This window comes from Botryllus schlosseri, chromosome 6 (genome assembly GCF_051294905.1).
Source record: "Botryllus schlosseri isolate E-star chromosome 6, Bs_hap1, whole genome shotgun sequence".
NCBI classification, from domain to species: Eukaryota; Metazoa; Chordata; class Ascidiacea; order Stolidobranchia; family Styelidae; genus Botryllus; species Botryllus schlosseri.
The window spans coordinates 3371530-3386359 of NC_137241.1; the positions used below are offsets into that span (position 1 = coordinate 3371530).

Genomic DNA, 14830 nt, shown 5'->3' on the forward strand with positions numbered 1-14830 from the left:
ATTTTTTTTGGGGGGCCTGACAAAGTGCTGTTTCGTTCCTGCCAACGGGTATACGCCGGAAGATTGTTAATCATTATTGTGGGGTCCTACCTTTTCAATCACACCTCACTCAGCTCTACCGGTAAATCTGATTACGTGAGCAGAGAGGACAAGAAAATGATAGCAATATATATGCAATTCCCGATCATGTTGACCGATTCAATTATGAATTACTGAATTTTTTCGCGCTACGTGCGTATAGGCGATGATAGCTGGGTCACTAAACGGACACCCAATATAGATGACAACTAGCAGGAAATAGTGGATAGCCAAAGGGGGGTCTGGGTGGCGAAGCGCCCCAGAATTTCGGTTTATCACCCTATAGGGGGCCCAAGACCGACGTTTTTTTTGGGGGGGGGCTGACGAAGTGCTGTTACGGCCCTGCGTGTAGGGTTAGAAATATGATGTCACGTGACGTCATAAGGTTCACGTTCGCGTTCTCACAGAACCTTTCAAAAAGGTTCGCGTTCACACGAACCTGAATCTTTTAGGGGTTCGCACCATCCCTAGTACAAACACATGAGCAATTGGACATCCGTGGGATGGAAAAGAGTATACTTAGGCATATAGCTCTAATTTGGGATTGTGACGTCATAATTCCCCCAATACAGTGGTTCCCAGCCAGTGGGGAATTCCCCACTGACGAGGAATTCAGTGGTTTCTGGTCGGAATGGACGCATTTGTTAAACATTATGTAGGCTACAGGATAGTCTACATATTTACGGAGACACATGCGCGGTTACCGTTACCAGTTAACTGCTCTGGAATGTATGTATCGAAAATTTCATTGCGTGTTGCTCGCAAAAACTCATTTTTAACTCTTCATAACCAATGATGGCTTCACCTACGCATCTAGCACGACAAGTATGAAGGGAAATAACGCGCGCTAAATTTTGAGGGTTGCCTGTATCGGTTCACGATACGTTTGATGTTGCAGTTATAGGTGATTGTCTTGTATACTGGTGTGGTTGTGTGTCTTTTGTACTCAAGCAACCAAACAGCTGCTCAGTATTGACATAAGGTAAAATGAAATATCACGATAGTTTTGGGTAGTGGGGAATGAAGACTCGGAATAAATCGGATGTCGGGAATGAAGACAAAAAGGTTGGGAACCACTGCTCCAATAGTTTTTACCGTGACGTTATTTGGTTTTGAATCCTTGCCTACATATGTTTCGCAATTTTCTCCCTTGGCCCTCTATACCAGTGGCCACCCATCTTTGAGCCATGGTTGACAGTAAAGAATCACTGCACTACATAATACCTTGATATATACCTTAAATACCTTAAAACCATTGTTTTACAGATTTGATAAAGAAACTACCATGCCGATATCCAGGTATGATGCATATGAGTAACCTATATAGCTCGTCGAAGTCTTTTAAGAAGTGAACTAACTGAATCATCGCGACGGCTAAACGCCATTGCAGTTGATACGTTGTCGAATATAGATAACTTGCGTGCAATATATATGTTGATCACAAAACTCTTCTAACTAGGTCCATGAAATTTATCTCTGTTATGACCAACTCACAAGCCCGATGAAACATACAGGACTATGTGAAACATTCACCACAATGCCACGATGTTTTGTGCGTGGTTTGGCGCATTCTTGTCAACGCGTGTGGGGTAATCGTCGCCGTTCCACTATAATTTACGCCTATTTCATACCATTCGTAGCAATGACCAACTTCAAATATCGTGACAATTTTGGCTCTAGAAAATTGAATCAAAAACACCAACGTTCACATTTGTAAAATGCATTCGTTTTCGACCACACAATCCAAGTTGCCTAAACGTATTGATGTTTGGAAACACATGGTCATGGGCATCAATAACCGTTTTTACAGAGATATGCTACGTAGGGATATCCACCGGCTTGGTCAAGCTTTCACAGTTATCCGCTTCTTCCGTCCATGAAGACTGTCCTTTGCATCAAGCAATTCTTAATTCCGGACGAGCCTGGTGCGCAGCCAAATGTGAGAATGATTCTATGTTGAGTAGAGTAAAATTCGTGTTATGCAAATTTTGGTTTAGATGCCATAAATCCGTGGATACAGGTCGATTACCTGGTTGCCAGGACAATCACCGCCATTTTAACTCAAGGACGGGCAGATCTTGCGCAATGGGTTAAGAGCTTTCAAATATCATATGGAAATACTACTTCGGAAATGCAATATTACCAAGAATTGGGAAAAGTTAAAGTGGGTATCGATGTCAATATCTAATCAACTCCATTCTTGTACTCTGTTATCAGTGTCTTACTAACTCTTGCCGCTCAAGTAACTTCAGCTACGAGTCATATATTTTGAGAAGTGCTGATAGCTTAATTTCTTTTTATTCTCATAATATGATTTCAACTTTCAAAGCCTAGCTCTCGATATCCTAGATATAACATTCTTATTAAAATGCAGTGTTCCCTCCAATCTCTACTATACTTGCTGACGATTACCTCTGACGAACACCAGCCAAAAATATTTGGGTTTATTCCAATGCCAATGTATTACTCAATTGTACAATAACGATCTGTATCTTCGAGAGTCCCTTATTGTTACGCGTACCGAATTCAGGTCTTCGTCGGAAACTCTGACGAAAGCACCATCGTTGAGAACGATCTGTCTCCATCCATCCACGCAAGATTTGTCCGAATTCACCCGGTGTCGTATCACAATCACAGGAGCATGAGAATTGAAATGAGAGATTGTTGAGAGATCTCTAGAATCGAGTTTCTTATGTATTGTAGTCGGCCATCTATGTGGACTAAATAACAATCTAGTTCGTTGACGTACAGTAGTTCTAGTTCGAGCTGCGAATTTTGAAAAGTGATTAGCTGTAGTTTTAGTGCTAGCTAAGCTTTAAAAATTATTCGTTGCCTAAAAATACAAAACACGTGTCTTCATTTGTCGTGAATCTGAACACCATTTTTCTGTTGTCTGATGTTCTTGCAGCCAGTGCTAGCTCGGATTAGTCAGTAAACTAACCGTGGCGTAGCAAGGATGTGGATTTATGGGGCCATGTGTGGGTGTTGATGTGGAAGGCCGATCCCATTGCAATGGAATAAAGATAAATGGAGTTGCTTCGTACTGAATTTAGTTAGTTGTTGCGGATTGTTACAGGTGGTAAGTTCTAGTTCTAGGTGCGAGTTTTGTAAAATGAGTAATTTTGGTTCGAGTTGTGATCGCGCATTTTGAAAATGCAATACTAGTTTGTAAACAATATAACTATCGACCGTGGTCTTTGCTCGTTTTGTGATAACTGCCCTAATATATATATATATATATATATATATCATACTTGCTACTTTGATTCTATGGCGACTATACGTCTATACCGCCGCTGTAGAAACACAGTAGCATATGCCTATTTTTCAAAATTTGAGATCCATTTTTCAAGTTTCGACAAAATTAGGTGTTTGTGAATTTTTCATTTTACATCCATATCTTGACCATGGTTATGCTTTTTTTATAATGTTTCAAAGTTCATCAGGGCTAAGATATGGCCGTGAAAAATTAAAAACTTTACAAAAACTTAAATATCTGAAAATGGTTAAAATGGCCATACGCTACTCTGATTTCATCGCTATAATATGCAGCCTTAGCAGCGAGATTGCTGCGAGAACATGATAGTCGCCTGAAGTCGCGCCGTGTAATAATTATATAGTCGCCGCCCAGCTTCTCGAGATATCTCACACCAAACGTCGTTTATAGCGGCTTTTCGGCGGAAAACACGCAATACCAGACGCCAGTTTGCTATGCGACGTCTCAAAATACCGGACGCATCCGCTATAAAGCGATTCACCCGTTCACACGTCAACGCCACTAGGGACGGTGTGAACCTCTGAAAGGTTCAGGTTCGTGTGAACGCGAACCTTTTTGAAAGGTTCTGTGTGAACGCGAACGTGAACCTCATGACGTCACGTGACGTCATATTGCTAATTCCAACCCTATCTTTCAATGAACTATTAGCCTATATTAATGTACAATTGTACACGATACCTAGCGACGACTCGGGCCACATAATGCCAAAATGCTGAAGTACATTTGGCGTTTTAAATGTCGCAGAAGTTGCATCGATTACCCTATAGTGTGGGGTCAAAATCATTGTTTATTTGGGCGGGAGGAGGATGAAAACATGTGCTTTCGGTCCCGGTTATAAAACACACATAGCCACATACTCATACACCTCTGGTCTATGAGCAAAGCAAAGCTTTGCTAATGTGACGTCATAACTCATATTTAATCCAGCAGTGGGCGCTAAAGAGTGCCCGGAATTTGGGTTGCTGAAATATGGTAACCCTAAACAAAGCAAGTAAAATTTTTGAGATTGCCAAGGTGCATGCTCGTTTATTGTTGATTTTTTTATGCTGCCAGCGCCGTGCATAGAATGGCCCGCAGTTGAAATGCAATAAATTTGAACCAAAGATGTTATAATGAAGTGTAAATTGTAATATATGAAAAAGGTTCACAGTGCAAAGCCTACCAAGGTTCTGTTGTGAACGCGAACCTCTAAATTTCCGAAGTTCACACACAGAACGCGAACGTGAACCTCACGTTCACACCATCCCTAAACGCAGTGGCGGCTCGTGACAATATCGGGTGGTGGGGCAAGGGCTGCGAGCGACTTATATCAACATTACGTCACAATGGCGTTTTCCAACGTAAAAAAGTAACTTTATGATGGTCACATGAATTTCGCGACAACAGTGATTTTAACGTAGGTGCCGCGAGAGGTTTGCCGGTGAGCCGTGACTTGAAGTGTGGTAACAAATGTTATATTCATACCAAAGGATTATTTTACAAAATGTACGTCCCTATGCCACGAATCAATTATCAGGTCATCTTTAGTAGCATGCGTTATGATTTCATGGTAGAGTTAGAGATCACGCAAATCGATAGGCCCTAATTTTTCTAAGCCCGTCCGAAAGTCTTTCGTACACGATCCTGATGTGTTACGGCCACTGAGCTGGTGGTTACGACCAGGTGATAGGCAAACAAAGCGGAGGCACCCGGCGTACGATTGGATCAATGGACTGGACAACTTCTAAACCTCTAATCTTCGCTCTAAAGGCAACTGCGTAAACTACGTACGGAGCAAAGATTCAATACGATTCATGTTCGCACTTGACTTGACCTGACTAATTCCAATGACTAGAACTCGAGAGATTGCGTAAGCCTAACTGGAAAGGTCAACGAGTTCGGACACATGCGCAATTGTTATCTCATAGATTGGGCCTGTCATATTGAATCCAGAACATCAATTCGAATGGTCTTTGAAGAACTAAGGACAGCAGCCTCGGAACTTCGGTCTCGGAACAACATAGGACCAGTGGCGTAGCAGCCACCTGGCGGTTCTGGCTCTGCGCCAGGGGCGGCAGGCTCCAAGGGGGCGGCAAATGAGGCTAACACAGTGTACACAGCCGGCTAAAGCAGCGTAATTGGTAGTCCTATAGCTGGCGTCCCGTGAGCTAAAATTTAATCAAACTGGTCTTAAACGAAAGCTAATGTCACGCTAATTCCGAAAACACGAATTAATATGTTAACATGACAATGGAACCGCTTTTGGACCGCCGCAGACCCCCGTGGACCCCCTAACGTTTTCGTTCAAAATTAGCTCAATTATCGTGCAAACGTCAACTGTCTCGTGCAAACATTGATTTTAGGACAGTAATATACAGCCAGAAAATGAATTTTATTCAAAATAACATCACACTATATGTCGAAATTTGGTAGACTTTGGTAGACGCGGCATATTACTTGTAATTATTTTATTGACAAGAATGTTTGAACATGAATCTATATCAGCGGTCGGGAACCTATGGCTCTCTTGGGCATAAAATATGGCTATTTGCGAAATTTCTATTTTTGTGCTTAATTTATCAATATTACAGCAACTTGTTATTGAATCTTTAGCACGAGCAGTATATTTATTCTTGAGGCAGTAAAAAAATGAGAGATTAATATAGTGACGTCTTCAGCGTTAGGGGCTCGGACCCCCTTTTCAAAAGCCTCGAATTTAAGTTGCATCGCGCCGGCGACCAATATCACTCGCAAATTCGACGTGTCCGCCTACCCGGTACGAAATCTTGAATTGCACGATGCATTCATTGATCAAAAAGATTAGGAGACATGGTTGCAACTGTATCACAATACAGTTTTTAAATTTACATTGTCTTTCTGATCTCCTGAGAGCAATAAACTGCCGTAGAAGTGACATTCACAATCACAAATTCAAATTACAGACAACGCCATAGATATCCACCACCTTCTTGATTGATAACGTAGCTTTGTAGTCGCTGAATGTAGGCGTGTTGCGCAAATGTTATCGTCGAATACTTTGAGAATTAAAAAGCCTAATCAGAATCAGTGCGACAATTGCATTCGAATAATATCAGTTATTATACATTTATGATGTTTACTAGGGATGGCGTGAACCTCTGAAAGGTTCAGGTTCGTGTGAACGCGAACCTTTTTGAAAGGTTCTCTGTGAACACGAACGTGAACCTCATGACGTCACGTGACGTCATATTGGTAATTCTAACCCTGCATTTCAGTGAAGTGATATATTAATGTACATTACGATATCTAGTGACGACTCGGGCCTCATTATGCCACAATGCAGAAGTATCAAATATATCAACTGGAGCAATTAAATGATATAATTATCCCATAAAATCAATATCTTCCGTCGCTTTGCCAACAATTTCGACGAAGACTTGCAAGGGAATATAAGCTTACGCCTTAAACGATCTATAGGCCAGACCGGAATATGTTTGAATAGAATGTAAAAAGGGTTTCTATACTTGTTACCTATATCATCCCAATAACAAGTTATACAGGAGTGAATAAGCATCATTCGCTGACTATAGGCCTACCTACATGTAGCGTATTTCGCTCTTGATATTGTGTGATTGCGGGTCAACCTCACAGTAGAGAGTCACTAAATATTTAAAAACGGAAGACTGGATGTTTCGAGCAAACTTTTGTAAAAAATCAACTAAGATTTTTGAGATTGTAAATGTTGCATGCTCGTTTAGTGTTGATTTTTTATGCTGTCAGTGCCATGCATAGAGTGGCCCTCAGTTGAAATGAAATGATTTTTAACCAAAAATTTTAACCGATAACGTGGAAAATTGCAATATATGAAAAAGGTTCTCAGTGCAGAACCTACCAAGGTTCGTTTGTGAACGTGAACCTCTAAATTTCTGAGGTTCACACACAGAACGCGAACGTGAACCTTGCGTTCACACCATCCCTAATGTTTACGATGAATTGTGCTATCACAAATGCCTTAAGCGCTGTTTCGAACTTTATTTTTAACAATAAATAGGCAAGTTGCCTGATTTTGGTAGTAAAAAATGTTCTAAATCTAGTAGACACGTAAGGCACTGCCTTCCTTGCCTCCCCTAACCCCACGTCATTGACGCATCGCAAATTGGTATTTATAATAATAATGTTTAGTGACCATGTTTGGCTCGACATACGTCTGTCATCGTGGGTCCTCGCATTTAAGAATAGCATCAATACGAACTTTCGATCCCGTATAACTGACGAAAGTCTGAAATTTTGTTCGAGGCTTAAACTGAACAATCATATCAACCATACTAAAAAGCCATTAGGAATACCATGCAACACCAAAATACGCATAAACTGTAAAAGGCGTGTTAAAAGTAGATAGATACTTTTATTGTTGTCTACGTCTGTTGGAAATCTAAATGTTATTCGTCTTGTCTTAAGCTTCGAAAAATATCATGTGCCTCTCAGTGCAATACAATTAAAATATATTACTTGCAAAAATATATTTAGCTCAAGTTTTGAAAACTCATTATTCAAATAGGGAAACCAGCATGATTAGTGTGAGCTTGTACTGAGAAAATACGGTGCAACGACGAGTCTCATGTGGTGATGTCGAATTTGCGCTATCATGACGTCACTATTTTTCAATAGTGACGTAGTAGTTGACAGACATGTATGGCTCTTTTGGAGGTAAAGTGGAAAATATACGGTCAATATGGCTCTTCGGACGAAAAAGGTTCCCGACCAGAGATGGGCGGATTCCCAAATTTCGGGATCCGAATCTATCCGGATCCGGCTGGCAATGTGAGATTCGGAGTCCGGCTGTTGAAGGTCCAGCTTGGAATCCGAAAAAATCCTGCCATAACAATGCTAATTAATCATATTGCAGCAAAAAATCCGGCTAAAATCCGACCATCACCGCAAATTCAAAATCCGGATCCAGTCCGGCCAGGTAAAAATTCAATGAAATCCTGCTCCGGCTCCGGCTCCTGAACCGGACTGTGGCCATCTCTGTTCCCGACCACTGATCTATATTGATATTAGCTGCTGTCTACTTAGGGGGCGGCATTTTAAGCGAGAGCCAGGGGCGGCAGCACATGCTGCTACGCCAGTGCATAGGACATTTTGGCCTTGAAACTGGAGACTGTGACACAACACATACGGTTTACTGTCTATAAGTCTGCTGCGAAATCGCCGTTGGAAAATATATTAATCAATAAATACATGAATAAAAGCCGTAAACTTTGTATACTGTTACAAGAAATCATCGAGAAGTAGCATACGCAATCTCATAACCCATTCCGGTATGGTACACTGTCAAAATCAATACAAACAGACGAACACCGAACTTTGAGTAAAATAGATCGAGGAATAGGCTGATCGAATGATCAGCTGTTAGCCGACATCGAAAATGAAATAGCTATCGCATTTGACAGGGGATTGTAGGCAAATGGTTTGAAGGCCACAATTTCACAGTGAAATGGGCATTGGCGAACATAAAATTATGTGAATATTTGAATGCAAACCGAGAATCTTGGTTAGCTGTTTCATGCGATCATCGGGATATACCATTGGAAATATCATCACCGATCTCGTTATGGAACGCAGAATATAGATTAGCACAGACCGACACCGGCTTTTGCGTGAGATTCGCAATGACGTAGGTAGGTAAAGTATCAGATCAGCGCTCATCTCCACCATACTCGACCTCGAAAACGAAATAACTGCCTCAATCATTCAGTGTCAACTTTAAGACTTGGCACCGCGTTCGATACTAAAATCAAGACATACCGTGCAAAAGCTCATGACAGATCTAGCATCTAGGTATGGAACATCGTTAAAATCAATGGAGACCAATAACGGCTTTTGCGGAAATTTGTTAGCGATAAATGAAGAGTCAGCTCTTACTCGACTTTGGAAACGAAATTACCACTCAGATAGTTCAGTGACAAACTTAAAACTTGTTACAGCGGTCGATACTAACACTTACCGTGCCAAATGTCATGACCGATCTCGGTATAGAACATCGTCAAAATCAATGGAGACCAATACCGGCTTTCGAGTAAAATCTGTTTGCTGTACCATGTACATGATAGATCAGCACACACTAAACTTCGGAAACGGAATTACTACCCTTATCTTTAAGTAGCAAGCCTGAAACTTGGAGCAGTGTTAAATACTACCTTCACGACATATCATACCAAGTTTCAAGAATTATTATGGTGCGAAACACCGTCAAAATCGACCTATACCAGCAAAGGTCGACTCAACGCATATTACGGTAACCGAGTTCAGATATAGATACGATTGTTACATCACACCTTAGGGGCGACCAGGCATATTTGCCCCGGTTGCTCGGCCATTTTACGAATAGGAGAGAGTAAATCACCGTTTCTTTATTGTGCGCGGCTTTGAGAGAATAGATAGTGAAAGCTTGTTATGAGCGCTACCGGGGCAAGCCCCGGCTAGGCATTCACAAAGCGAAAACACAGAAGAGAATTCGATTTTCGCAGAGACTTCGCTATGTATGGGCATTTGCAAGCGAAAGCACAAGAAGAACGCGGGTTTCGCTGTGATCTCGGTCCTATTGATTGCTGTGCGTCTATAAATGGTTAAATTGTTATTGAACAGAATTTTAGGTGGGGCAATGCCCCAGTTGCCCTATAGGACGAGCCGCCACTGCCTAAACGCCACCTAAACACTCGACTTTTGACGTCTGGGCGGTTTTAACCCTACTCTGTGAATAACTTCCCTTCGGACTTCGATTTATTTTTTAGGAAAACTCTGAACTGTATGTGCATTTTCTACTTTCGGCGTCGATGTCAAAGATTCTTGTTATTGATGATGACCTGGGAGCGGTCTGAAGATTGTTGTGTCATATGAGCAATTGAACGTGTTCGACATGAGCTGTCGTAATTCGACTCGACTGTTTGAGTGGAAGAGCTTCTTACTATAAATCTTAACTCCTGATAGAATAGGGTGACCATATTTTGGAATCGGGAAAAGAGGACAGTTTTTCAAAATTTTGACAAAAAAAAGGTCAACTTTCTCGCTCAGCTCCCGACATACAGTTTTCTCCTTCACGTTTACGGGTGGTTGACTAAAAAAAAAGAAAAAAAGGTCAACTTTCCAGCTCAGCTCCCGAAATACCCGCCGCAGCGCAGGCTACTTCGGTGCTAATTTACGGTATCTCAGTCCAATTTGACGGTACATTTGACCAAAATTCTGAAAAAGGGGACAAACTTTTAAAAAGGAGGACATTTAGACGTCCTCGGAGGACATTTTCGAAAACCTGAAAAAGGAGGGCAGATCCTCCTAAAGGAGGACGTATGGTAACCCTATGATAGAAATGTGCTGGATGATACCAGCATTTTTCAGTTACAATAACCATTGTATAGCGGGCCGGAAGAAATCGGTAGGCTGGCCGTATGTTTAAAACCACAGTTATAAAGTAAAAAAAATCTCCCAATGGAAATATGCGCAATGATGTGTCGTTTGGATGATAACCGTTTTAATACCTAACATCTCGGGTATTGATCCGGCATGGATTTAAATTCGAGTTGACTCTAACCGCGATTTAGTGTTTATTCATTGTGTCCGTATGTTGTGCTTTTCATTTCACGGCACTACAGGTCGAATAAACAACTGAAAACCAAAAATAGCGTTCACATCATGATGCAAACTAATGCTCATGTAGCTCAGAACGCTAGTACGCATCCTCCTACAATTAATAGATTAGGCAAATGCCAGGGAAGTGTTCAAATATATTACGTTGATGCCACTGCCTTTCTTATGTCATAAAGTGAATGACCTCACACTACAAATCTGCACAATATTGTATCGCCTGAAATGTTACCATTTTAATAGCAAACATTTCGAGCACCACTTACTCAAGTTCTTAGACTACTTGCACTCCTAAATGACAGTTACAAACACCATATATCGTCAACAGCTACAAGTGAGTACCGGGAGCATTTAATCAGGGCATGGTATGGTTTGGTATGGTATGGTATGGAACGAAATTTCGGTATGGAATATGGAAGAGTGCAAGTATGATATGGTATGGAAATTTCCCCCAAGTATGGTATGGAACGTGTTTTCCATACTTCCATAGTTTTGCCATACTATGACAGTTTTTCCAGAACCATGACAACAATCCTACTTTCGATTCGTCAAATTGATTGCATACCACAGAAAATCGCTCACTGTCTATGTTTATATCTTAAATTCTGATTCATGATTGATCCATCCCGGTCGACATCTATTTGAAGACAACAAAGTTTCGCAACGAGCATATCAATGAAAATAATATTAATGTAAATTATTCCAATTTAGATATCATAAAAGTAAATGATATTCGACAGCTGTCGTGTTACAATTGCATTTCGCTAATCGTAGCTTCCACTACGTAAATAACCAATGGGAGTTTTAAAATCGTAGACCAGAGAAGGTAGAATGAATGAATATTTTTGTCAATTTGTTGAACTTGGAAATAATTTTCTGCGCTTTGGGAGGATGATCGTCACGCAATATCTATTTGACATAACCGTCATTGTAATTAAAAAATATGTAGCTTGTCTTGGAGTGACGTTACGATATACCGGCCTACAACATGCATATTAACTTCATGAAATCTGGTTATTTCTGATATAATGGACAGCGTACACCTTGATGTTGGCTAATGAAGCTAATGACTGTGACCACAGATGGGCGGGGAAAATAGGCATTTGATCAGCAGTCGCAAAATGATTGTAGAGATGTAAAATTATTCTAATGCAGTTGTTTGCAGCCGGTGGGGAATACCCCAATAGTGGGGAATTTAAGTGCATCTGGTTGGGAATAGAATCACTTGGAAAACAAATCCTTTACATTATTGACCTCGTTTATTAAACGTCTGTATGAAATGTCGATCGTATCTCTAATATTTCTTTGTTCATTTGCAATTCAGCAATTCGTATTATCAGTGCCTCCAATTAACGAGAATCGATGGGACAGCGGCACGCGATCTCCCTCATACAGGTTGTTATTCATTCGTATGCGAAATGGTGTGACTGAAATCACCTGATTCGTTAAAATAAAACTTCATATGTAGATGAATATGTTGTAACCGCGAAAGAGGGGTGGAATCTTCCACGTATACACAATGGATATATAACTGTCCTATCCAACACCCCAAGATGACGCGTTTCTGCCTGCTTCGTTGGATTTTATTTTACACAGACGAAAAAACGGTTTTCTGAAAGCATTAATACACAGCGAATTAACACAAATTGTTTAGTACCGGATAAATCAATATATACTTACTTGACGGTGTTTCCTTGAGGACAGTTACAAATTTCGAATCAGACTATTCATAATAATTATTTTAGGATCTATAAAAATTGCGATATAAATACGATTGAATAAGATTGATAGTCGAAATATTAGCATCTGATACAAAGCAGGCAACGAGGGCGAAACTGAACGACAGTGAACTATATAACAGTTACGTCACAAAGGTCATACAAGGTTTATTGAACCGTGATGTTTATGGCTCTTGAAGTCCGAAATCGCGACTTCATCCTGGCCCTTTAAAAATTGAAAATTTGAATTTATGCAAGTTTGGCAATTTTTACACAACCGCAAATTCACAATGACAACACAAAGAAACGAAAGGTTAAAATACACGAAAAACTGTAACAGATTTCAGCTCTCAACAGTCGGGAGCTTCACAGAGAAGCACCAATTTGTTTATGGGTCGTTTCAAAATATTCGTTTTGGTAAAGACTCTCACGCTTCTCACCCACCCAGACTTGTCAGGTAGGGTTTCAATCACACGACCTAGCAACCACATGTTACGAGGTAGGTTTTGATCCAACACAAGCACAACATCACCTATAGTGATATTTCTTTTCATTCCATTTTTGGCGAGTCTGAAGTAGTGGAAGGTATTGTTTCTTCCACCTTGTCCAAAAAAGATCAGCCAAGTACTGGACTTGCCTCCATCTTTTTCGGGAGTAAATATCTTTGACATTGAACACACCAGGTGGTAGCATGGGTTTATCTTTCAACAACAACAGACTGTTAGGGGTTATTGGGGTCAAATCATGTGGATCACTAGACACAGTTGAAATGGGGCGATTATTCATAATTGATTCACATTCACACATCAATGTTAATAGAGATTCATCAGACAACATTTGTTCATCACACAAAGCACCCAAAATCTTTCGCACTGTTCGAATTTGTCTTTCAAATACACCACCATGATTGGATGCACAAGGGGTCTGAAATAACCAAGTTATTTGTTTTTGCACCAAAAACTCTTGTATTTTTGTTTGATTCCAAGTTAAAATGTTTTGCCTCAACTCTTTCTCACCAGATGTGAAGTTGCTGCCATTATCTGACCGTATCAAACTGATTTGTCCACGGCGTGCAATACAGCGACGCAGTGCCATAATGAAAGAATCAGTGTCCAAACTATTTGCAATTTCAATATGGACAGCGCGAGTGGTTAGGCAAGTGAACAAAACGCCATATCGTTTCAACTCAGATCTACCACGCTTTACCAAAAACGGACCAAAACAGTCAACCGCAACTGCGTGGAACGGCGGATCATTCGGAGTTAATCTATCAGATGGTAGATCAGACATTTGTTCTGGTTTTCGTTGACGTTTCCTACATGAGACACAATTTTTCAGAACGGATCGTACTTTGGAATTGATTGTGACAATCCAAAATCTTTCTCTGACTTGGGCTATAACATATTCCCGGCCACTATGGCCACATGAAACATGAGCATCTCGAATGACCAATTCTGCAATTGGACTCTTTTTTGGGATGATTATCGGATGTTTTGAGTCGTAACCAATAGGAGCATTTTGATTTCTGCCTCCAACCCGGACGGTCGCATTATCCGGAAATGGTAGCAATTTGTAGATCGTGCTAGATGTTTTGATTTGTTGATCAGTCGTCAGTCTTTCTATTTCTTCAGAGAAATGCTTTGTTTGCTCATGACTAGGGCGTTTTTTTTTGACATGTCAAAATTTTGTCAAAATTGTAGCGTTAGGTCAAAATTTGTCAAAATTTTTCTTGAAGTCAAACAAATTTTGACGTCTGCATTTTGTTTGTATTATAGATTTTGCACTGTCGGTGAACTTATAATTTGATATTTTACCGCTTTTAGCCTATTTTATAGGCCTACCGTTGTAAACGACTAATCGTCTGCCCATTGTGAATCATAAACGGTCAAATAGAACAAATAATAGGTAGACATGGTGTTATGGTCAACGTACCGCAATATCCTAAATGAAGAAAGACTTCTTGTGCATTGCATCATTCTTACATTAAGAAGCGCATGATGAAAAATTGTGATGTAGACAACATTGTCAGAATGAAGCAACACGATGTGTCACCAGCACCATCAGTGTACGCACAACTTGAGTGTTGTCAGCCAACAACTCCTGCTGTTGAACGTCCTTGGCAAGCTTCTTAGCAAGGACGTGCACTTTCTACCCAAGA

The 14830-nt window shown here is 40.5% G+C and overlaps 1 protein-coding gene and 1 long non-coding RNA gene across 7 annotated transcripts in view; one reads left to right on the top strand and one right to left on the bottom strand.

Moving 5' to 3' along the window:
- LOC145440937 (lactadherin-like) overlaps positions 1-14830 on the top strand; it is a 175130-nt gene that overhangs the window by 20308 nt on the left and 139992 nt on the right. For 4 of the 6 annotated variants that reach the window (XM_080318715.1, XM_080318720.1, XM_080318717.1 and 1 more), the window contains 4 exons: positions 1345-1377; positions 1889-2017; positions 2076-2242; positions 2609-2959. In XM_080318715.1, the coding sequence (XP_080174841.1) occupies positions 1345-1377; positions 1889-2017; positions 2076-2242; positions 2609-2746 (467 nt within the window). In that variant the 3' untranslated portion in view covers positions 2747-2959. Of the gene's footprint in view, positions 1-1344; positions 1378-1888; positions 2018-2075; positions 2243-2608; positions 2960-14830 lie in introns of those variants that run through there. The other 2 variants (XM_080318719.1, XM_080318716.1) reach the window with 2 other exon arrangements.
- LOC145441474 (uncharacterized) lies at positions 7331-8347 on the bottom strand. Its single transcript, XR_013915836.1, has 2 exons — positions 8244-8347; positions 7331-8186 (listed from the first exon to the last, which is right to left on the bottom strand). It is a non-coding gene; the product is annotated as an uncharacterized LOC145441474 (long non-coding RNA).